The following is a 24,676-nucleotide window of genomic DNA, read 5'->3' as shown; positions in this document are numbered from 1 at the left end:
GGCTGTATATGGCATATGTTCTTCTAGACGGGCTGCCTTGTCTGGCCTCAGTGGGAGACATAACCTCACAGAGACTTCACATTAGAGGGTGGAGGACTAACCCAAGGGGGCCCCCACCTGCTCAGAGAAGGAGAGGAGGGATGAGAGGAAGGATTGTGGGAGGAGCAGTGAGTGGGATGTAAAATAAGTAAAAAAAATTTTAATTTTTTCTCTTTTTTAAAGATTTATTTATTTATATAAGTACACTGTCATCAGTTCTTTGTCACCAGAAGAGGGCATCAGATCCCATGACAGATGGTTGTGAGCCACCATGTGGTTGCTGAGAATAACAGTTAGTACTCTTAACTGCTGAGCCATCTCTCCAACCCCCATTTTATTCTTTTTTTTTTTTAGCTTAAAAAAAAAAGGCTTTTATAGCAAGCTAGCTGAATGGACCTACATGACAACCCCTTACAAAATGTCCTCTGACCATCACCAGCATGCCATGGCCCATACACTCATACGCATGCATGCATACATCCATTTACATCCATACATACATACATACATACGTGCATACATACATAAGTACATACAAATGTACATACATAAGCACACACAAAATAACACACATAATGAATAAAATGTAATGTAATAAAAAATTAGAAAAAAAGTGGGTCTGGAGAGATGGCTTATTGGTTAAGAACACTGTCTGCTCTTCCAGAGGACCCAGGTTCAATCCCTAGCACCCACATGACAGCTCACAACTGTCTGCAACTCCGGCATCAGGGGAATCTGACAACCTCACACTGGCATACTCACATTGGCAAAATACCAATGCATATAAAATAAAAATAAGTCATTTTTAAAAAAATTAGAAACAGCACCTCATTTCAGTTTCATTAAATAAAATTGAAAATAAGATAGGCTTTTTAAATGTTAACTTAACCATAGCTTGTAAAAATGAAAATAAGCGAATAACGCATTTGCCAGAAGAGCAGAAGCAAGGCAGTAGTTACCATCTTTACAACTCTCTAGGGTCTGCCTGATGGAAGAGAACTTCCTATCCTATCTGCTTCTGCATGTGGTCTGTTGCATTATGGGGTGTTTCATATTTAGGTGCATTTATTTACTTGTGTGTGTGATATGTATGCCATTGTGCATATGTGGAAGTCAAAGGACAAACTGCAGAAGTCGGTCTCCTCTTGCAGTGAGTTCCAGGGATCAAGCCAAGGCTCCATCCCTTAGTAGCGGAGCTGGTCAGTGCTGGAGACTGGACGGTGAGTCTGGCACGGGCAGCTGTTAGACTGAGTTCAGCCCCTAGCTTATGGCTTATTTTTTGAGACAAGGTCTTGCCCTGGCCTCTGGAGTATTAGGTTACAGGTATGCTCTGCCACACCTGATTTAAGTAATTGTTTTAAGAAACAAATTTAAGGACTGGGTAGGTGAACTTGATCCCAGAAGCACAGAAGGAAAAAATATAAAAGACCATCCTAACCCTCACTGGCAGCATTCCAATGCCCTCCCCATACAATAAAACCCAAAGCCTATCACGACTCACCAATCCAGGCACTTCTCCGCAAGGCCAAGTGCCCCTGCACCTCCTCTGCCCGGAGACCACTGCTTCTCCCTAAAGTCCTGTCCTCCTATAATCTGAACTGCCCCTCAAACAAGTCCATTCCTTGTCTTCTGAGACAGGGTTTCAGTCTGTTCCCCAGGATGCCTACAAAATCAAGACAATCCTCCTGCCTCAGTCTCCCAAATGCTGGAATTAAAGATGTGAGCCAGCAAACCCAACAAAATCCTTTTCTCACGAAACAGCCCTTATCCAGTGACTCCTATTACAGCTGAGAGGCTCATGATAACTACAAGTGATGCCCCAGCCGACTCTTCGTGCGTGCCTCAGTAGACTCAGGCACTGTTAAGAAGCAGTGTGACGTCAGGAACAGCATATTCTTTCCCTCCAAGAGGACAGTCAAAACAAGACCATGGAGATGTACAACAGCTCAAAGGGGAAATCATTCACCTGCTATGCAAAAAGCACCTGAGCATTTTATGGGAATAAATCTCACTTGCTTTCCATACAAACCCAACAAGGATTAGGAAGCAGCCTTAAAGCACGACTCCTCAGGAGCGAAGGCAGGACTCTGAGCTCAGCTCCAGACCACCTCAAAGGCCAGGGACTGCCAGGCACATGTGCCCCCCTAACTAAACAGACGCACACTTTCAATACTAACACAATACAAATTCAATACAGACACATCAAGCAAAATGTATCAAATATATGAACATATGATTTACTAAACATAACCTAAACTATTAACCTTATAAAATCCAACTAGAAGATTTCCTCTGGTATATTCAAAATATATCCATCTTGTATTTCATTTGCCCAATTTGTAAACTTTAAAAGATTTTAAAAGCTGGGTGTAGGGGATTCGTGCCTGAAATTTCAGCACCAAGGAAGCTGAGGCAGAAGCAAAGAAAGATGTGATGGACAGCTGGAACCAGTGCCCGGGAAGGTGCCCTTGAGCTGGAGGCTAACCTACATTACTGCATGAGCTCTAGGCCAGCCTGGGCTACAGAGTGGTACCCAGTCTCAGAAAACAAACGAAAGACAGCAATGCCAGCAAGGTGGCACATGCTTGAGAGCTGGAGGCTACCGTGGCTAGACAGCGAATCTCAGGCCAGCCCAGGTCACATGAGAACCTGTCTAAGAACAAGAGAGAAAGACTCCCAAATTAGTTTTAAAAAATAAAACTACCAAAATATATAATTCAAAATTAGGTATTATATCATTTCTTTACTTGAAACATTTTTTTCACATATATTCTCTCAATTAATCCCCACAAGAAATACACTGAAATAAGGGAATAGTCATTTTACAGAAGAACAAGCGAAGGCTCTCAGAAGCTAGGTACACACGAAGACCACAATCAGCTGAACCTAGGGGCTAAAGAGATTGCTCAGTGGTGAAAAGCACTTGCTGCGCTTGCAGAGGACCCAAGTTCAGTTCCCAGCACCCACATGGTCCCTCACACCTATATGCAACTCCAGCTTCAGGGGATCCAGCACTCACCTCAAGCCACATGTTCATACATACAAGCAAAACACTCGTACACATATAATAAAAATAAACCTTTAATAAAAAGAACTTGAATCTAGGACCATAATGCCATAATCAAAAAAATTACAAGATAACTTTGTGTGTGTGTGTGTGTGTGTGTGTGTGTGTGTCATAGCTTCTCAGCCTTTTGTCTAAGATCAAGTGTAACTTTGTGTGTGTGTGTGGGGGGGGATATTCAAGACAAGGTTTCTCTGTGTACCCTGGCTGTCCCAGAACTCTGTAGTCCAGGCTGACCTTGAACTCAGAGATCCACCTGCCTCTGCCTCCCAAGTGCTACTATACAGCCTGACAAGATAAATTCCTGAAGAAAATATATGACCATGGAGTGATGAAACCAAGCCAAGGTGTGAAGGGGAAATGGAGCCAGCAAGCAGTGCAGTCTAATTCCTAAGAACAGAGCAGAGTGAGGCGACAGAACCAGGCCCTCTAAGTTACCCCTTGACTTCCACACGCACCACTGCAGAAAGGCAAGCACACACTCATCCATCACAGCATATTATACGGAAATTCTAGAAAAAGTTTAAATAAAATAAAACTAAACAGAAAAACAAAGGTTAGTAAGAAGACTAGTTAGAGAAGCAAAGGTCACAGAATCTAATCAGATGTCCGCTTTGAATACACAGCTGCTCTGTCACATGAAACAGGACTAACCAGTCTAACTGACAATGTCCTGGGGCTGGAGAGGCGGCCCATGAGTAAGAGCCCTTGGAGAGCACCCCGACTCCGCTTCCAGCAGCACCTGGAAGCTCACAGTTGTCTTAACACAGGTCCAGGGGGACCTGATGATGCCCTCTTCTGGACTCCACGGGCACTGCACACACGGTGCACATGTAGGCAGAACTCTCATATGAATAAAATAAAAATAAATACATCTCTAAAATTAAAAATTAAAAACCTTATTCCTTTACACAGTACATCATATCTGAAATCATTTTAATTTTTCTTTTAAATTTCATTACATGAAATATGAAAAAGGAATGGAAGGGAAAATAGAAAATGTAACATAGCTGTTTGTTTAGTTATAGAATTTTTCAAAGAAGCAATTTTACATTGCTAAAATTTCCTTTTAAAAAGTTCTTTATACTCATATACATAAAGATACTATTTATCTTTTACAATAATTATTTAAAAAAAAAGAAATCTACTGATAAAAAGAAACTAAACAAACCTCTGTAATGTGGATGCTTGTTTAGAAGAACTTTTATCAACTGTGTATGTGAAGATGCTAGAGATGTTAGGGAACAACTTACCACACAGGTTCTAGGTATTTAAGCCTCGTCCTCAGCCTTAGTGGTAACATCCCATATCCACGAGCCACCTCTGGAGACACCTTGACTTAGATTATTTTTTATGACAAGGTCTTCTCTAGTTCAGTCTGACCTGGGCCATACTGTGTATCCAAAGCTGGCCTTTAACTACCGCTCCTTCTACCTCCCCTCCCAAGTGCTGAGATGAGCCATATCCATACTCTGGATACTGTTTTAACAAAATAATACTGTTTTAACAAAAATACAAACTATTTCTTAAAAAACAAAAGGGAAAGCACTCTGGAAAAACAATATAGATTATAGCAAGTAATATAGTCTATTTCCACCTCAAAGGCATTAATTATACCAAGCTCTAAGCCAATATCTGAAATATTTTTTAATTACCTTTAAAGAGCATTAAAGCACATATAAAAGGTTTTAATGACTTACTGAAATTCACAACTGTAAATATAAATGAACTCAGAAGAATGTTTATTCCTTTACTGAACCAGAATCACACAGAGGAAGACCATGGCATCAGTGGCCTAGCTAGCAGAAAACTGTCTTTGCTATGTTTATGCAAACTCTATTATCCTCTCTGAAGACAACTGTTTAAAGCTCTCCAACGTGGATGGTGAGGTGGCTCAGCTGGTAAAGGCGCTTACCACAAAGCCTGAGAATCCACCCGTGTTCAATCCTGGGACCCACATGCTAAAATGAGACGTCAACACCCCAAAGTTGTCCTGATTTCCACATGCACACTGTGGCACATACGTGTACACACACACACACACACACACACACACACATAGGAAATAACTTCAAAGCTTCTATACTTCAAAAAATATGATATATATGATAATGTATTATCATATATATCATCCAAAGTGAAAATTTATAAACCCAAGTTATTTTAGCAAAAACAATGACGGGCCAGGTGGTGGTGGTGGCGGCGGCGGGAGGCAGCACACGCCTATAATCCCAGCACTCTGGGAGGCAGAGGCAGGCGTATTTCTGAGTTGGAGGCCAAACTGGTCTACAGAGTGAATTCCAGGACAGCCAGGGCTATACAGAGAAACCCTGTCTCAAAAAAACCAAAAAATTAAAATTAAAATTAAAAAAAAAACAATGACATATGAAAGCCAAAGAAACAGGCAGCTCTAATCTTATTCTCCACATCATATGATATAGAAACAGCTTTAAAGAAGATAAACATTTATAATCTTTTTAATTTGAGATGGTTCATAACTGACTCAGCCAAGCTATGGGTTAGTATTAGTATTCCTAATCCACTCATTGAGCAAATATGTATTTACATAATCATGATTATCATTACTAGGGTTCCATTAACCACATACAACTGCAGAAATGTCTAAAGGGATATTTTAAAGTTCCCTAGCAAAGTTTTCACACAAACTGAAGTCAGCAAATGGCTGGAAACAGATGTCAGCACAGCGGCCCTAGAGGAAGGTGATGGAGGAATGCACTTACGTTTCAAAACACCGATCCACATTGTCGGACATCAAAAGCAGCATGCATAGCTGTTCCAGGGCTATTAGCTGCATGTCCCTTTCATCTCCCTGACCCATCTGCAGCCATTCCAGCAGCGTATCTGGATCCACGTCTGCCATGGTCTTTAAAAGGCCCCTTTGCCTGCATTGAAAAAGGAAAACGGGTTTTCAAACATTTGCTCAGAACTGATCAGCCTGTGTACAGACTTTCTCTTGAACATCTGCTAGAACCAAGTTTCTTAAGGTCCTCAGGCTACACACACACACACACACACACACACACACACATATACATACATACAGAGCTATTCTCTGATTTTCATATTTCACTGTGGCATGCAAACACACACACAGAGAATAAACAAACATACATTTAAAAAAAAAACTTTCCAAACTGCAAAGTATTACTTCAAAAAGTATGCTATATATGGAGCAGTTTTGGATTTCCCTCTACTGCCTGGGTTTGATGCAGATACACTAAACACAAAACACTAAACACAGGACTATACCCTGATTAGGTTGCTAGTTAACTAGAAACCAGAGCTGTCTTGGTCAAACACTATGAAACAAGTTTTGGATCCCAGCACTGTTATTACTAATGTCTGTGCCAAAGGCAAAGAACATCTACAAAAAAGTTCTTTTACCAGTGATCATCTCCCTGCAACCTCCCCCCAACCCCACCAAAAATTGGGGCTTCATATACAGGGCAGATGCAGTAGTTTTAAAGACCACACTTTCCGATCCAATTCTTCAAATGGAATTTCTCTTCTCACAAATATCGAATTCTCAAACGTATTCCTAAATATGTCCAAATACAAACAGTAATTAGATATGAAATTAGATATGAAATCTACCTATGGGGGGGGGGGGGACTACTGATAAGAACTTCTGGCAGTCTTGGCAAATGTTCTTAAAACTTTTTTTTTTTTTGATGCTAAAGTAAATTCAGCTAACAGGTTAAAACACACACACACATACAGACATTCTTTCTCGGTTCCCATAGGATAGGGCAGTTAGTTTTATTTAAAAATTTTTCGAGAAGTAGTCTAAGCAGGCAAGTCATTACAAAAGCTCTAGGTGCCTGACCAAAGGACAGCTCTGGGTCTCACGCAATCCACCTGCCGGTGTGCGAACCTAGGGGCGGTCGCGGTGGGCACTCATCGGCCGCTCCCGGCGGGGCTGCCCCACCGTCCTCCGCCTCCCCAAGGCCGGAGCCGCGACGCTGACACCCAACCTGGCTGAGTTAGCTACCTGCCTCTGGGCGGAGGGCGAAGTTCTAGAGAAGCAGCAAGCCTGCGAGCTCGAGAGGAAGCCGCCGAGCGGCCGGGGTGCCAGTCTCCCGGAACTCGGAGGCCCAGCGGGACGTCCCCGGTCCCCGCCGGGCAGCTGAGCCTTACCAAGGACAAGGGGAGCGTAGCCGGAGCTCCGGAGCCAGCAAGCCAAGTCCCGTAAGGCCCGGGGAGGGGAACAAAGGGCCCGAGACGCAGAGGCGACGGCGGACGACCGACCTCACCGCGCCGGGGTCCAGCTCCGCGCCCGCCGCTGGACTCGGCGGCCCGGATCCTCGCGCAGGCCCAGCCTGCCGACGGCGCCCAGCGCCCCCGCCTACCCTTACCGCAGGCTCTTACCCTGGCTCGCCGTACCAAACAGCTCCGGTCCAGCTCCAAGCAGGCCGCGGGCAGAGCCTGGCCCGGCCGCGGCCCTCGAGTTCCCAGGAAACCGCAGGCCGCGCAGGTCGAGCCAGGCAGGCGGCACAGGAAAAGCCGTGTCTCGTCCCTCCCCTTCCTCCGCGGGGACCCGGTGACAAGGAAGCGAGAGGCTCCCCCGAGCGGCGGCAGCCAGCGCGGGTTCCGACCCGAGCACGCGGCTCCTCAGACCCTGCGGTTCAAAGCCGGGTCCGCGCGGAGCTGCCGGCGGCAGCGGGGAGAGGCCGCGTCCATCGCCAGCCGGGCGGGGGCAGGAGAAGGGTCGGCCGAGCGCCGGGCGGGGAGGCTGGTGAAGGCCGCGCCGGCGGAGGCGGAGCGAACGCCTCTCGGCCGCCCTGCCCGCGGCCACCTGGGGCGCTGCGGAGGCCCGCCCGCGGCACGGGGCGACGACGGGGGGCGCCGGGCTCCCTCGGCGGTCGGCTACGGCTCTCCTCAGCCAGGCCTCCCGGCGCGCCCGAATCGCCGCGCTGTCAATCCGCGCGCGCCGCCAGCAGCTGGTTCGCGCACGCTCCGCCCGTCTCGCCCGGCGCGGGCCACTCCGGAGTCCCGCGGAACGGAGGCCACCGTCTCGCCGGCGCTCGGCCCTCGGGCCACCCTTCCTGCGGGCTTGTAAGGAGGATCACCCAGGTTTGCCAGAACGCTTCACAGCGAGCCTGGGAACTCGGTGTGCGCTGCCCGGCCGGGCGTTATCGCCTCGGTGCAGATGGGCGGGCGGAGGCTGCAGGAACTCGTGCCTCCTGGCTGCCCACCTTGGAGTCCCGGGAAGCCGCAAGCACCGAGGACTTTCAACACATTTGCCTTCGGCTCGTGGTCACGAGTACTTCCGACAAACTTTTAATTCATGGGCGTTGAAAATCAACTGCTAGCCGCTGCTAGTGGCGTCTTCACTTAACCGTGACATTAGACAACTGGAGACTGGAGTTCAAGGTCATCCTTGGCTACAAAATGAGGTCAAGATTTTGTCCTGGCTACAGGGCGGCGACGGTGGTGATGAAGGAGGAACAGCAAGGGGAGAGAGAAAGAGGAAGAAAAAGACTTCTTACTGAATTCTCATTTATTCATCCTTTGAACAAAAAATAACAGTAGATACCTAATTTTAGAAATAAACTGTGTATGCAAAGATCGAGGCTAGTAGTTTTCAACCATAGAGGCACATTAGATTCACCCGGAAAAGTTTTCATTAGAAGAGTTTTAGATCCACAGCAAACTGAACAGAAAGTACAGAGAATAAATTAGGGCTACCTTGTTCTATATAATGTGTTCCTGGCCAGGTAGGGCTAAGGACAGAGAGTTCCCACTGATCTCTTTGTTTATAGTTTTGCCCTTTCCAAAATATCATGTATAGTTGGAATTATACTGTACATCAGCCCTCCCAGGAGGTCTTTTTAACTAACTTTTTAACTAATGCTCTTTAAGGGTCCTCTGTGACTTCTTATAGCTTGGTAGCTCATTTATTTGGTGTTTTGTTTTGTTGTACTGGATTTTTTATTTGGTTTTGGTTTTGCCTTTTATTTTTCTTGTTGTTTGTTTTGAAATGTAACCCTGGCTGGCCTCAAAGTCAATATCCTCCTGCCTCAGCTTCCTGAGTATGTCAACGAGTGCATCACACCTGGCTTGGGAGCTCATTTCTTCTTAATGCTAGATAATAGTTGTTTACATGTAACACAATGTGTTTATTCATATACAGATGCCTGGAGTCTACCTTCACAGACTATGAATGGCTCCCACATCAGAAATTTCCAAAGTTCCCCAACAGGAAAAATACTTTCAAACAACATAGCTAGCACATTACTGTTGCCAGAACAAACCCAAGACGAAGAAAAACCCTTGATTAAAAATTATTAAAGACCCGCAGAGACATTTAACCAAGAAGACATACCGGTGGCATGTAAGCATATGGAAAGATGCCTAACATCATCTGCCCTTGAGAAACTGAAGATTCTCACTGTTCGTCCATTCTTACAAAACGCCTGAGTTTTGGTTCCCAGTACCCATATCAGGCAGCTCACGACTGCCTGAACTCCAGGTCCAGGGGCATCTGATGCCTCTGGCCTCTGTGAGCACCTGCATTTGCATGCATTTACCCACACACAGACATGCACACACAGACCTACACACACAGACATGCACATGTGCACATAATGTAAAAGTAATACAAATAAATCTCCAAGGAGAAGTAGTTTAAAAATACTACTCTAGGGTATAGATACAGCTCAGTTAGCAGGGTACTTACTCACTACACAAAGTTTCTATGCCCAGGACTGGCTAGAACAAGGCCCTAAAACTGGGTATGGTGGGACAGATTATGATTCCAACCACAGGCACAAGAATCAGAAGTTCAAGAGCATCCTCAGCTACATAATGAATTAGGTTCCAGCCTAGAATACATAAAATGATCCTGTCTCAAGAAAGGAAAAGAGGGCAGAGGGGAGAAAGGGAACACACAATACTTCTAAACATCATTAGAAGGGTGAAAAACCAAAGTCCAGTGACGCCAAACTCTGGAAGGGTAGGATTCAGCTGGAACGCTCTTGGTTCCCATGCAAAGTAGTAGCGTCCCTGTGTAAGATATTTTGGCTGTTTCTTTTTTTTCTTTCTTTTTTTTAAGGCTCTGGTTTTGTAAAAGCAGTGATAGACAAAGCCAATGACCTAGAACCCATAGAAAAGCCTGCAGTCCCAGCACCTCTATGGAGATGGAAGGCAGATAGAGAAGAATCCCCTGGAGTCTTGTAGGCCAGCTCTCCTGCTGTAGGACATAGGGCAGAAAGAAGGGACAAAGAAAACCAACTCCTAAGCCTTGTAGAGGTTTGTTTTGTTTTTACTTTAGAAGTTGATTTATTTATGAGCTAGGCCTGAGTAACTCACCTTTCATTCTTGTACTCAGGAGTCAGAAGCAGGAAGGTCTCTGTGAATCTGGAAAGCTACTTAGTGAGACCCTGTCTCCAACAAGACAAATTTGTTGTGTACAAATAACAGGCAACATTCTATCCATGAATTCTATTTTTTAAGACCTTTTTTTGAAGAAGGAGGAGGAGGAGGAAAAAACAGACAATACTTTTTAAAAGGCACCAAGATTCTTCTGCTTCTAGATTATTGCTGGGCTAGAGAGGGGGGGGGGAGGAGTTTGTTGAACCAAAAGTTACAACTGAGAATTGCATATTCTCCAAAACAGGAATGATAAGGTGATGTTTTGGGGCAGCTAAGAGTACTGGCTGTTATTCCAGAGGAGTGGGTTTCAGTTCCCAACACCTACACATGGAAGCTCATATCTGTATGTAACTCAAGTTCTGGGGTATCATACACCCTCAGACAAACATGCAGGCAAAACACTAATCAATACCAATATACATTAAAATATTAAAAATCATTTTAAAAACAGTAAGATGCCCTTAGACCAAGTCGATTCAACATCCCTCCAGACATCCACAGCTGCCTACTAGAGCCGTAGAAGCAGGTCAGGCAGCCCAACATAATCCAGCTGCTCCAAGAATCCAGTAAACAGAAGCTGCCTCAAAAGTAATGGTCTTAGCCTCCACATATATCCCAGGCATCCACACACCCACACTTACACATCATATACACACTAATAATAGATCGCTGGGCAAGGTGATGTACGCCCTTAATCTCAGCATACAGGAAGCAAAGGCAGTAGTTATCTATGAGTTCAAGACCAGCAAATAATCAGGAGCCACCTTCATTATTTACCCAAAGAAGTTGAAAACTTAAGTTCAAACTTAAGTCCAAAGTTGAAAACTTTGAGGGGATTTTTTTGTTTAATTTTGTTTTTTGAGACCAGGTCTCACTTGGTCCATGATGGCCTCCAGTTCACTATGTAGCTGAGGATGACCTGGTCCTCTGGGTCTTTTTACTACCACTTCCTAAGTACAAGGATTACAGGCTATGTACCACAAGGTGCATACAGATACTTAGAGCTACTTTATTCATAAGTGTTAAAATTCAGGGAAAAGACAGAGTATATCTCAGCGTTGGAACTTTCGTGCTTAGTATGTACAAGGCCTTCGTTCAATAAAATACTAGCAACAAAACCTAGAAGCAACTAAGACATCCTTTAGTAGGTTAATAAATACATACCCTTCAAAAGTTGATATAGCAACATTTCTTCAAGCACTTGTCCGTCCATTAGGTACTATTCTCTCTTTTTTTTTTTAAAGACTTATTTATTTTTTGTATATGAGTACACTGCAGTTGTCTTTAGACACACACTAGAATCCCATTACAGATGGTTGTGAGCCACCACGTGGTTGCTGGGAATTGAACTCAGGACCTCTGGAAGAGCACTCAGTGCTCTTAACCACTGAGCCATCTCTCCAGTCCCCAGCTACTATTCTCTAGTATGCCTGTGAGACAGCATACTCACCTGAGGTAAGTGACTTTAACTCAAATTACTCCCTTTTTGGAAATGTGAATTTTAATATGTTTTTATCTGAAAGGTGACAGTATTTACAAAATAAAATTTTAAAATTAACCATATAATACATAATGTCTCCAAAGTTTTAATGGATATCTTGTTAAATGCTTTTAATTTTTTATTACATTTACTGTGTGTGTGTGTGCGTGTGTGTGTGTGTGTGTGTGTGTGTGTGTGTAGTCTATTCTCTCCTTCTGCCATGTGGATTCTGGAGACTGCACTCTGGTCAGACGGGACAGCCAGTGCCTTTACCCACAGAAGCCTCTCCCCAACCCCTTTATTATTATTATTTTAATAGTACTGAGACTCCAACCCAATGTCCATATGTGCCAATGGTAACTGTGTAGATGGAGGTCAGAGGACAATTTGTAGGAGACAGTTCTCTCCTTCCACCATGTAGGTAGAAGGATCACCCGGCCTGGTAACAAGTGCCTTTACCCGCTGAACCATCTTGCCAGTCCACAAATACCTGATTGAAATTCATTTATATCAACTATGAAATCCTGACAATATTTGGGGAACCTTGGTAAAGGCTCAATAGAGTTTTTAAAAATTATCTTTGTGACTTTTCTTGTGGTTTTGTGACAAGGTCTTACTACCTAGAACTTGCTTTGTAGCTAAGGCTGACCTGGAACTCATGGACATCTGCCTCTCAAATGCTAGGATTACAAGCAGGGACCACCAAGCTTAACTAATTTTTTTGCAATTTTGATAAGCCAATTTTAGTTCAGAATAAATTTTTTTTGATGACAGTAAGTTTAGCTTATAATGACTAATTCTAAGTAATAACTATCTTCCAGGGATCATTGTAGTTTTCCTAAACATTTTTTAAATGATGCACTTAAAATAAATCCTAGAATATTGATACATTGTTACACGATTCACTATAGCCACCATATCCCTTGGTAGTAGAGTCAAAAACCAAACAGTAGTTGTAAATGCTGGGTACTCTGTGTTCCTAGACAGTTGTTCCTGTTCTAAGGCTAATAAACTCCTCCATAATTTGCTAACATCCTGTTCCTTTTGTTTTGAGGAAGTTTTTTTCTTGCCAGTAAATAAAAGGTCTTTGCCCCGCTTTAGCTCAGTCAACTGCATGAATATCACCCAATAAGCTTAGTTAGAGGAAGAGTGGACTCTGGTTTGCAAAAGTAGAAATGTGCTTCTACAGGAAAAGTAAAAATGAGAAATGTTCTACAAAGTGTAGAAAATTTTCAGCAACTTTATTTTTATGAAGAATATTATCAGTTGCAAAATGTGTATTAGGGAAGTTGCATAAATTATGCAGAATTTTTAAAACTTTCCTTCTGGATACACTAAGTGATTACTATTAATTTTTTTTGTCTCTGATAACAATATAATGGTTTCTAAAAGAATCCTAATCCTGAGCGCTCACAAAAAGGACCCTATCATGGCTGCCCTCTGAAAGACCCAACAAGCAGCTGAAAGAGTCAGATGCAGATATTTGCACCCAACCAATGGTCAGAAGCAGCTGATCCCTGTGGTTGAGTTAGAAAAAAGCTTGAAGAAGCTGAGGAGAAGGGAAACCCTGGACCCTGGATCTCTCAGACACTGGATCACCAACCAGGCAGCATACACCTGCTGATATGAGGCCCTCAACACATATACAGCAGAGCACTGCCCGGTATGTGTTCAGAGATGATGCACCTAACCCTCAAGAGACTGGAGGCCTCAGGGAGTTTAGAGGTCTGATGGGATGGGGGGTGGGGACATCCACGTGTAGACAGCAAGGTAGGGAGGAGGTATGGAATGTGGAACAGTTGGAGGGTGGGTGGGGGTAGGGAGGTGGGGGGATGGGAGTGAAATAAAATCTGGAGTGTAAATAAATAAATAATAAAAAGAACCCTAATCCTAGAGTACTTGGATAGCTAGTATAAACAAGCCTTGAGTTTGATCCCCAGCACTGTGTAAAACCAGGCATCATGGTGAAGGTGCATAATCCCAGCAGGAAGGAAGTGTCAGGAGAACCAGAAGTTCAAGTTTTATATATATATAAAATGATATGCATATATATTTATAATGATATATATTACTGTTAACCAATATAAAGGGAATATATTAAATTAGACTTAAAACCCCATCCTTGAACTTTTAAAAAAATTTTTTTAGAATTATTTATTTTATGTATATGATGAGTACATTGTAACTGTCTTCAGACACACCAGAAGAGGCCATTGCAGTTGGTTGTGAGCCACCATGTGGTTGTTGGGAACTGAACTCAGGACCTCTGGAAGAGCAGTCAGTGCTCTTGATCACTGAGCCATCTCTCCGGCCCTTCCTTGAACTTTTAAAACTTATCTATTTTTCTTCCTTGCACTCTTTATACTGTCCAAAATCATCTGCCAGTCAGCATCCCAGCTCATCTCTTTTACTAGGAGAGCAGTTTTTACTGCTTCTATTGGTTAGCCTGAAAAAAGTTGGTATATGTTCATTAGCATGAAAATCCTATTTCTCCTCAGATCAGTGGTCTGCAATAGCAGAATAGAGTGAGGAAAAGTGAGTCCAGAAAAGCTGCGTAGGAGAAAGAATCTAGGTCAGTCAAAACCCAAATTACCACTTCCCTGGAAGTGCTTTGCCACAAAATCTCTGAATTATTATGTACAAAACCTAAGTTGGTGCTAGCAGGCAAGTGCTTGCTGCACACATAAGCAGGGTGACCTGAGCTTTGGTCCCCAGCACCACATAAAAAGACTGGTACCTGTACACTATCTGTAACCCCAGTGCTACTGTTATGGAGACAAGAGACTCTTGGGCTCCTTAACCATCCGCCATAATCCCAAAAGGTGAGTTTGGGGCACAGTAAGAGACCTTGTCTCAAAACCTAAGGTGCAGGGGCCATAGAGCCGTCTCAGCTGGTAGAGGCCCTGGCCGAGGAGACTGATGGCCTAGCTTGTTCCCTGAAGAGAGGTGGCTCCTGCAAATTGATTGGCCTGTGACCTACACATACACACACTAATACACATACATGTAGGTTATCCTTCCTATACACAAAGACCTGGATTGAAAAGTCAGAATATTTAATATAAACTCAGCCCTAGGAACAATGTTTGATATTCTTGGGAAATTCCAACGACTGGTAACAGCTGAAGACTGTGCATCTGGAGCAACATGGAAATATAGATGCTGAGGTATTCTAGAGAAGGACGGGGCACTCAACTAAATGAGTCCCCAAAAATCTATAGCCAACTTTGGCCATACTGGTTTTCTTTGAATCTATTAATGGCCATGTGATTTCCACGTATCACTCAATTTCATTAGATTTGTATTAACTTTTACTTACATATATATGACATACAGATACAGATATAACTACTTTATTAAAATCATTAAATATCATTCAAATACCATGAAATTTATCATTTTCCAGGCTGGCCTGGAATTCTGTAGCTGCAGGTGGCCTCAAACATACTGTAACCTGCCTAGGCCTCCAGAGCGCTGCGACTGCATCTCTGCCTGCTTGTGTTTAGGGTTTTGTCTTTGTTGACACAGGCTTTTATGTTACCAATTTGTAGTTGAGGATGACTTTGAACTGTTTTTGTTGTTTTTTGGGTTTTGGTTTTCAAGACAGGTTTCTGTGTGTAGCCCTGGCTGTCCTGGAACTCACTCTGTAAACCTTGAATGCAGAGATCCACCTCGCTCTGCCTCCCAAGTGCTGGGATTAAAGGTGAGCACCACTTACATCCGGCCTACATTTCCATTCTTATGCCAGTTCCTCGAGCTTAATTTCAATAATCCTGCTGTGTGTTTTGAAATTAGGCATGGAGAATTCAAATTGGTTTCTGTTTCAAGATTATTTTGGCTTCCTGAGTTCCTGGCATTTCCTTATGTCTTAAGATCAGCTTGCCAATTGTGAAAAACATAAAAAATGCAAAAAAAAATAGCTATGATTTTTAAAAACTTAAAAAGTTTCTTCTTTGTTGTTTGTGTACGAGTGTTTTGTGTGCTGTGTGTGTGCCCTCAGAGGTCAGAAGAGGGCATTGGATCACCTGGAACAGGAGTAAAGGATGATTGTGAATTACCATTAGGAGTTTGGAAACCTAATTAGGGTCTTCTGCAAGAGCTGCAAGTGCCCTTAACTCCTGAGCCATTTTTTCCTGCCCTCTCACCTACAATTTAATAAGGATTACATTGAGTTCATAGTTTCATTTGGACAGTGTTAGCATTTATGGTATTGCCTTCAAATTTATGGGCATAGAATGCCTTTTGTTCCACCCAGGACAACAGTCCCAGTGTTGAGAACCAGCCCCTAGGTACCATGAGACTGAAAAAACATGCAAAGTGGCTAGCACTGGCAGACATATGTGCCAGGTACTACAAAACCATTACATCTCTGCAGTGTGAGTCAGACAGAAAGGCCTGTTAATGGCCTTTCTGCACAAGTGATTTTGACCTCACTGGATTGTACTTGGTTGATCTTAAATATCACAGCTCAGGCACATTTTCATATATAGGGTCTATTTGTGATGTGTCACACACTAATCTGACAGTTGTTTTTTAAGTGACTTTATCTTATGTGCACTGTTTTTCTGCCTGAATGTCTGTCTGTGTGAGGATGTCAGGCCTCTGCAACTGGAGTTCCAGGCAGTTGTGAGTTGCCATGTGGGTGCTGCTGGTGGGATTTGTAGTTTCTCTCTCCTCAATCATTTGCCTAGGTGTTGTAACAATGACTGAGACTAGAATATCACAGTTTTCCGCTACTAGTGTCACCTTGTCTGGTTCTCACTTCAATACTGTTAGCTTTTTGTTATTTTTATTATATTTTATTTATATTATTTGTTTTTATTGCATTTATTTTTCTGGGGGTGGTTCACATGTGGGGATCAGAAGGCCTTCTATATGTAGTCTATTCTCTCCTTCTGCCATGTGGATTCTGGAGACTGCACTCTAGTCAGACGGGACAGCCAATGCCTTTAGCCACAGAAGCCTCTCCCCAGCCCCTTTATTATTATTATTTTGTTTGTTTGTTTTTGAGATATTATTATTATTTTAATAGTACTGAGACCCCAAGGTGTGAGTATGTTAGGCGAGTGTTCCAACACTAAGCTATAGCCTCATCCTCCTTTAAGTTTCATGTATATACATGGCCATGTGTGCACACACATGCACACATGCACACACACATATGTACCCACCACACATACACATGCATACACACACACCACTGCTCTGTTTACCTGATATACTGAGCTATACCTCATATACTAAATGTATCATTACACTGTGTCCTTATGCATATCTAGTAACATTATTTATTTTCAGATCAAGTTTGCCTGATATTATCATAATCACTTCAGCTCTGTTCTGAGTAAGGCTTAAATGATACAACTTTTTCCTTTCAACCTATTTGTGTTTAGAAGCTACAGTTTCTCTCTAAGCGTACAGTTAGGTGTTTTAGGGAGGGTGCTGGGCATTGACCCAGAGCCTAGGCATGAGCCCCAGCTTCAGAGCTCTAGAGGACGCCCTGTAAAGGCCCATGATTTGTCAAAGAATGTCACCCCAGACTCAAATACTATTTTACTCTGCAGAAGTCTAACATGTTGGGGTCTCCCATCACCAAGATAGACAACCAAGTGAGTGCACAGGCCTGATTTAAAGCACGTTAGGGGGTTTTGGAGTAGGTGACCTATATCTTGCTCCATCTCTAGGGACATTTCATTACCAGGACAAGGGAACTGGAAACTATTGCTGAGGAAGTCTGGGGGTAGGTGGCCTTTATCTCATTCTATCTCTAGGGACATTCCGCCACTGGGGCATGGAGGCTGAAAACTGTGGCTGACCCCTGTCTGCCTGGGCAGTGTCTGATGGCAGGGCAGTTTCTGACGAGCTGCCTGAAGCCAGTTTTTGTTTTTTTCCTAGTAACTGACTTATCTGGGTTTGTCTGGACTCTCCCAGTTCTTAGGTTCTCTCGACTGCCAGTTTGAAGCCTGTCATGGAGTCAGTCTTCTCAACTCGAGCCCAGTCAGATCAGGTGTGGAGGCACATGCTTGTAATCCAGCACTTGGGAGGAAGACACAGGCAGTTCTCTGCATTTGAGGTCAGTCTAGAGGTCAGAGAGGGAGTGCCGGGTCAGCCAAGGTTACACAAGGAGACCCTGTCTCCAAAAAACTGAAAACAAGCAAACAGAAAAGAGGGGGAAATCTATCACATTTAGACTTTGATATCGAACTGTTGGGACCTTTACACCTAGCACAGAGTTTCATTTCGATCTGTAGTTTTCCAGGTTATTTTCTGTTTCATGTCTGTTTTGCTCCCCTTTTTATTTGTTTTTACTTCATGTGCATTGCTGTTTTGCCTGAATATATGTCTCTGTGGAGGGTGCTAGATCCCCTGGAATTGGAGTTACAGACAATTGTGAACTCCATGTGGGTGCTGGGAATTAACCCTGGTCTTCTGGAAGAACAGCCAGTGCTCTTAACCACTGAGCCATGTCCCGCCTATTTTTTGGTCCATTTCTATTTCTCCATTGTTGCTTTGTTTTAAATAATTTTCTTACATAGTATGTAATCTCTTTGTTATTTCCTTTGTAAAATTTGTTACTTATTTTGACAGTTTCACCCACATAAACGTTTCTATTATGTTTTAAGTTGAATTAGCTTTTAAAGGCTAGCCTGGGGACTACAATTAACATATTTTTTAAATTAAATTTTTTCTTTTGTTTTTGAGATTTTAGTATAATTATATCGTTTCTCACTTTCATTTCCTCTTTCCAAACACTCCCCCTCCTTGCTCTCTTTCAAACCAATGACCTTTTTTCCACTAATTATTACATGCACATATCCATATACATACATACGTACACACTCCTAAATATAACTTGTTCAGTCTGTATAGTGTTATTTGTTTTCAGGGCTGACTACTTGGTACTGGGTCGCCTATTGATATGCTTTTCCCTAGGGAAGACTATTTCTCTGCTCTCCACATTTTTCTTAGTTCGTTGTGTAGGATTGAGTTCTCGCGGTCTTTCTCCACCACCAAGGCCAACCGTCTAAGACCCACTGCCACCTTCACATCCACTCTCCTATGTCCATCGATGTTATTTATTGAGCTCATGCTTAAGCAGGGTACTGGCTAGTCTTTAAACTCGACGTAGAAACTAGAGCTATCTGATAAGAGGGCGCTGAACGTGAGAAAATGTCTCCATAAGATCCGGATGTGAGGCATTGTAGTGTGTAATTTTAAAAAGCACGCTACCGCCTTCACCCAGTCTCACTCCCTACACAGCGCCGCCAATGGCCAGCTGGCAGCTTTCCAGGGCCAGCCCCTCCCGGGGAGCTTCGCCAAGCTGCCATCAACTGTCTGGGCTGCTGTCTTTCTCCTCCTGCCCACCTTAGCTCTGCGGAAGAAAAACACTAGACTGCTTTACTATTTTAAAACTTGCCAGATAACACAAATGCTGGGCGAAGAATTTCCTGCGCTACATTATCAGTCTGCCTATTCCAGCCGTCTGCAGGTGGCAGAGGCCGCCAGTTTCCACCCAGCCAAGATCTTACGTGCTTGTTGCGTGCCTCCTGTTCCAAAACCTGCCAGAAAAACTTTATCATTCGGTGCGTCCCTTCTCTTTTTCCTGGGGCCTAGAAGTTCCACCTTTTCCCTTTTGACCAACAATTGGCTTCAGCCTTCTTCTTCTTCTTTTTTTTTTTTAATTTTTTTTTCTTTATTGATATATTTTTTTATTTACATTTCAAATGATTTCCCCTTTTCTGGGTCCCCACTCCCCGCAAGTCCCATAAGCCTTCTTCCCTCCCCCTGTTCCTCCATCTACCCCTTCCCACTTCCCTGTTCTGGTATTCCCCTATACTGTTGCATTGAGTCTTTCCAGAACCAGGGGCCACTCCTCCATTCTTTTTGGACATCATTTAATATGTGGATTATGTCTTGGGTATTCAAAGTTTCTAAGCTAATATCCACTTATCAGTGAGTGCATACCATGATTGATCTTTTGAGACTAGCCTCACTTAGTATGATGTTCTCCAGCTCCATCCATTTGTCTAAGAATTTCATGAATTCATTGTTTCTAATGGCTGAATAGTACTCCATTGTGTAGATATACCACATTTTTTGTATCCATTCCTTCGTTGAAGGACACCTGGGTTCTTTCCAGCTTCTGGCTACTACAAATAGGGCTGCTATGAACATAGTGGAGCATGTGTCCTTATTGCATGCTGAAGAATCCTCTGGGTATATGTCCAGGAGTGATATAGCAGGGTCCTCAGGAAGTGTCATGCCCAGTTTTCTGAGGAACCGTCAGACTGATTTCCAAAGTGGTTGCACCATCTTGCAATCCCACCAGCAGTGGAGGAGTGTTCCTCTTTCTCCACATCCTTGCCAACACCTGCTGTCTCCTGAGTTTTTGACCTTAGCCATTCCGACAGGTGTGAGGTGAAATCTCAAGGTTGTTTTGATTTGCATTTCTAGAGAACTCCTACAGCTGATAAACAACTTCAGCAAAGTGGCTGGCTACAAAATCAATGCAAGCAAATCAGTAGCCTTTATATACTCAAAGGATAAGCAGACTGAGAAAGAAATTAGGGAAATGACACCCTTCACAATAGCCACAAACAGATAAAGTATCTTGGGGTGACTCTAACTAAACAAGTGAAAGACCTATATGACAAGAACTTCAGATCTCTGAAGAAGGAAATCGAAGAAGATCTCAGAAAATGGAAAAATCTTCCATGCTCGTGGATTGGCAGGATTAATATAGTTAAAATGGCCATCTTGCCAAAGGCAATCTACAGATTCAATGCTATCCCCATAAAAATCCCAACCCAGTTCTTCATAGAGCTAGAAAGAGCAATTCTCAAATTCATCTGGAATTACAAAAAACCCAGGATAGCTAAAACTATTCTCAACAGTAAAAGAACTTCTGGGGGATTCAGTATCCCAGACCTCAAACTTTACTACAGAGCAATAGTGATAAAACTGCATGGTATTGGTACAATAGCAGGCAAGCAGATCAATGGAATAGGATTGAAGGCCCAGAAATGAACCAACACACCTATGATCACTTGATCTTCGACAAAGGAGCTGAAAGCATCCTGTGGAAAAAAGACAGTTTTTTCAACAAATGGTGCTGGTTCAATTGGAGGTCAGCATGCAGAAGAATGTGCATCGATCCATTCTTATCTCCTTGTACCAAGCTCAACTCCTAATGGATCAAGGACCTCCACATAAAACCTGACACACTGAAACTAATAGAAAAGAAACTGGGGAAGACCCTTGAGGACATGGGCACAGGGGAAAAGTTCCTGAATAGAACACCAATAGCTTATGCTCTAAGATCAAGAATTGACAAATGGGACCTCATAAAACTACAAAGTTTCTGTAAGGCAAAGGACACTGTCAAAAGGACAAAACGTCAACCAACAGATTGGGAAAGGATCTTCACCAACCCTAAACCGACAGAGGGCTAATATCTAATATATACAAAGAACTCAAGAAGGTAGAACCCAGAGAACCAAATAACCCCATTAAAAAGTGGGGTATGGAGTTAAACAAAGAATTTTCACATGAAGAACTTCTGAGGGCTGAGAAACACCTTAAGAAATGTTCATCATTAATCATTAGGGAAAGGCTTCAGCCTTCTTTATTAGCACAATCGAAAACCAATTAGGGAATCAGATTTTAGTATCAGCTCCTCCCCCCAAGGCATTTTCTTAATTAGTGATTGGTGGGGGAGGGGGCCCAGCCTATTGTGGGTGGTGCCACCTCTGGGCTAGTGATCCTGGATTCTATAAGCAGGCTGAAGCCAGGCAGTAGTGGTGCACGCCTGTAATCGGAAGGCAGAGGCAGGTGGATTTCTGAGTTCGAGGCCAGCCTGGTCTACAGAGTGAGTTCCAGGACACCCAGAGCTATACAGAGAAACCCTGTCAAAACAAAAACAAAAGAAAGGCTGAACAAGCCAGTAGGCAGCGCCTCTTCTTGTACTCTGAGTTAACTCCCGCCTCTAGGTTCCTGCCCTGCCTGACTTCCTGTCCTGACTTCCTTCAGTGATGGACTACAGATGTGGAAGTGTAAGCCAGTGAAGCCTTTCTTCCCCAACTTGCGTTATGTTCATGGTGGTTTGCCCCAGCAATAGAAACTCTACATAAGGCTGGCAGCCACGCTGGTGAGACTTTGTAGGTCTAGCTTCTGACATTACTAGGAGACAGTCTCACAGCAAAACCCCAATTGATTCTGCAGCTCTTAGTCCTGATCTCTTTTGCAATGTCCGCTGGGCCTTCGGTGCAGGAGACGTTTTGAAGAAGGGTCCAATGGGACTGGGACAACGACTTTGCATTTTCATCATGGTTTTCTTTAATTGCCTTCATCTGTTGCAAAGAAGTTTCCTTGATGAGGTATACAATCAATAGTTTAATTTTAAAATAGCTCAGAGCTCTGGGTGTGGTGGCATGAGCCACCATTTGGGAGGCAGAGGCCAGTATATCTGTGATTGGAGGACAACCTGGTCTACACAGTGAGTTCCAGGCCTGCCAGGTATAGGAAGTGAGACACTAACTCAAGAACCAAACCAAACAACCAAACAGAAACAAACAAACAAATAAACCCAGGCAAACAGGGATAACAACAATTTGGAGTTACAGGTGCAATTCAGTGATAAGGCATTTGCCCACTATCTCCAAGGCCCTGCCTGGGTCCGATCCCCAGAATGCAAGAAAGACAAACTAACCAAACAAACAGCCAAACAAACAAACAAAACCCCCAAACCCTAACCAGATTAAAACCAATTTAATTATAGTATAATGATTGTTTTGATGCAGTTGTCCCTTACAAGAGATTTTTTTAAAGGTTAAAAATATCACATTTATGGATTTGCCTTTACCCATAATATTTATTGTAAAATAAAGTTTCTTAAATATTGAAATTATATCTGCTTTGCCTCAGATGCTTTTCCACTTTCAGTAGTTTTTTATACAGTAATTATCTAAAGGAACGTGGCTTAGTGGAAGGGCTAATGGGCTTTTATCAGAAACCTTAGCATCCACTAATGGTTTTTAGCCAAGGCTGACTTTGTAATCCGGATTAGGCCACAGAGTTGCTCTCCGGCTTCAGGGCCCTTGCCTCATTTGTGGAGAGAGCACGTCTGTGTCACTCCTCCAGGTTCACTGTGGGCTGTGCAAGCTCCTGTCATTCTAGTCTGTAAGAGCGTGTCCTGAAAGGAGGTCAAAAGCTTTAGACCACTGTCAACTCATAACCCAACAACGATGATAAAAATAATTAGGATTAAATAAAAATTATGAAATGTACTTCAGGATGACCCGCTGCTGTTTGCAATATGCTGTGATAAGAAAAAAATCCTTCATCTCTCAAACTGCTTTCTGGGTACATTTCTGTGAAAGCACGCAACTCAAAGAAATCTCTGATGGCTCAACAATACAGTATACATCCAGTTGTAGGTGAATTCATTTAAAAATATAATCATAGTTTTCCAACAGGGAGGAGAGAGAGGTGAGTCTCTAAAATAGGTGTCATATGTCATCTCAATGTCTGTTTCATTGGGTCTGATGTTGACTCTTTCTATTGGGTTTTAGTTTTTGAGAGACAAGCTTTTGTACTATAGCCCAAGCTAGCCCTGAACTTTCAGTGCTCCCATATCAACTTCCTGAGTGGTTTTTTTTAATGGACCAGATATTGACTTTTTTTTTTTTTTTTGGTTTTTTTGAGATAGGGTTTCTCTGTATAGCTGTGGCTGTCCTGGAACTCACTCTGACCAGGCTGGCCTTGAACTCAGAAATCCAAGTGCTGGGATTACAGGCATGCGCCACCACCACCCGGCCAGATATTGACTTTTAAGAAATAGAACCAGTATCATCTAGAGTCTGCAGCCCAGTGAGATAGAAGCTCTATTTCAGGGCTAGCAGTGGAACTCAGTGGTAGAGCACTTACACTTACCTGGGTTCTCTAAGTCTTGGCTCTGATACCAGAACTGGAAAAACAAAACAAACAAACAAACAAACAAACAAAACCACCTACTGTGTGCCAGAATGCTGTCCCAGCATGCAGATGGCTCAGAAAGAAGGACTGACTACAAACCAAGTTCTAGGCCAGCCTGAGCTACATGCAGAGAGGCCCTACCGCAACAAGCAACAAAATTAAAACTAAACAGAAGAGGGGGAAGGAAAGAGGGAGAAAAGAGGGGGTGGGATTGGGAAGGGGGACACTTAGGATTTTAGAGGAGACACCATTTACACTCTGAAGTTGTTGGTTCATGATGCAGAAGATGAACTTTGGCGTTTTCGTCCTTTCCACATTGGAAGCATGTCTATGCTCAGGTGTTTTGGGCTACTGAGGTCTGGGTTCTCTAAATATTAATGAAAGGGCATGTGTAATACATGAACTGGTTAGCCCATAGGCATAATTTAACTATGAAGCGATTCTCGTTTTAAAGAGCTCACATTGTCTTACTCAGTCTTTGGGAAGGGCAGCTGGACGACAGCGATCTTAACCACTACAGATTTTTCCCCTATGTGGGCGTGGGCGGGGGTGGGGACAATAGCTCAGTGACAGAGTGCTTGTCTAGCAGGCAGGCATTCCCAGCTTCTGTCCCCATCTGCAAAGCAAAACCAAACAAATGTTCATAGGATCCTATTCTATCAGCGGAGGGCTAGCCTTCTCTTCACTCTGCTAGCTTCTCAAAAGCATCTTTTTTACCAAAGGGA

General features: G+C 43.2%; 1 protein-coding gene across 1 annotated transcript in view; it reads right to left on the bottom strand.

The window, feature by feature from the left end:
- The window catches only part of Hectd1 (HECT domain E3 ubiquitin protein ligase 1), a 92,582-nt gene extending 84,997 nt beyond the window's left edge, over nt 1-7,585 (bottom strand). The window contains exons 1-2 of the mRNA XM_052185887.1: nt 7,493-7,585; nt 5,845-6,006 (exon numbers count right to left, since the gene is read on the bottom strand). Coding sequence (XP_052041847.1) covers nt 5,845-5,984 — 140 coding nt within the window. The 5' untranslated portion in view covers nt 5,985-6,006; nt 7,493-7,585. The remainder of the gene's footprint in view (nt 1-5,844; nt 6,007-7,492) is intronic.
- Nucleotides 7,586-24,676: the final 17,091 nt, after the last annotated feature.

Source organism: Apodemus sylvaticus, chromosome 6, assembly GCF_947179515.1.
Source record: "Apodemus sylvaticus chromosome 6, mApoSyl1.1, whole genome shotgun sequence".
NCBI classification, from domain to species: Eukaryota; Metazoa; Chordata; class Mammalia; order Rodentia; family Muridae; genus Apodemus; species Apodemus sylvaticus.
This window is presented reverse-complemented; position numbering and strand designations above follow the sequence as displayed.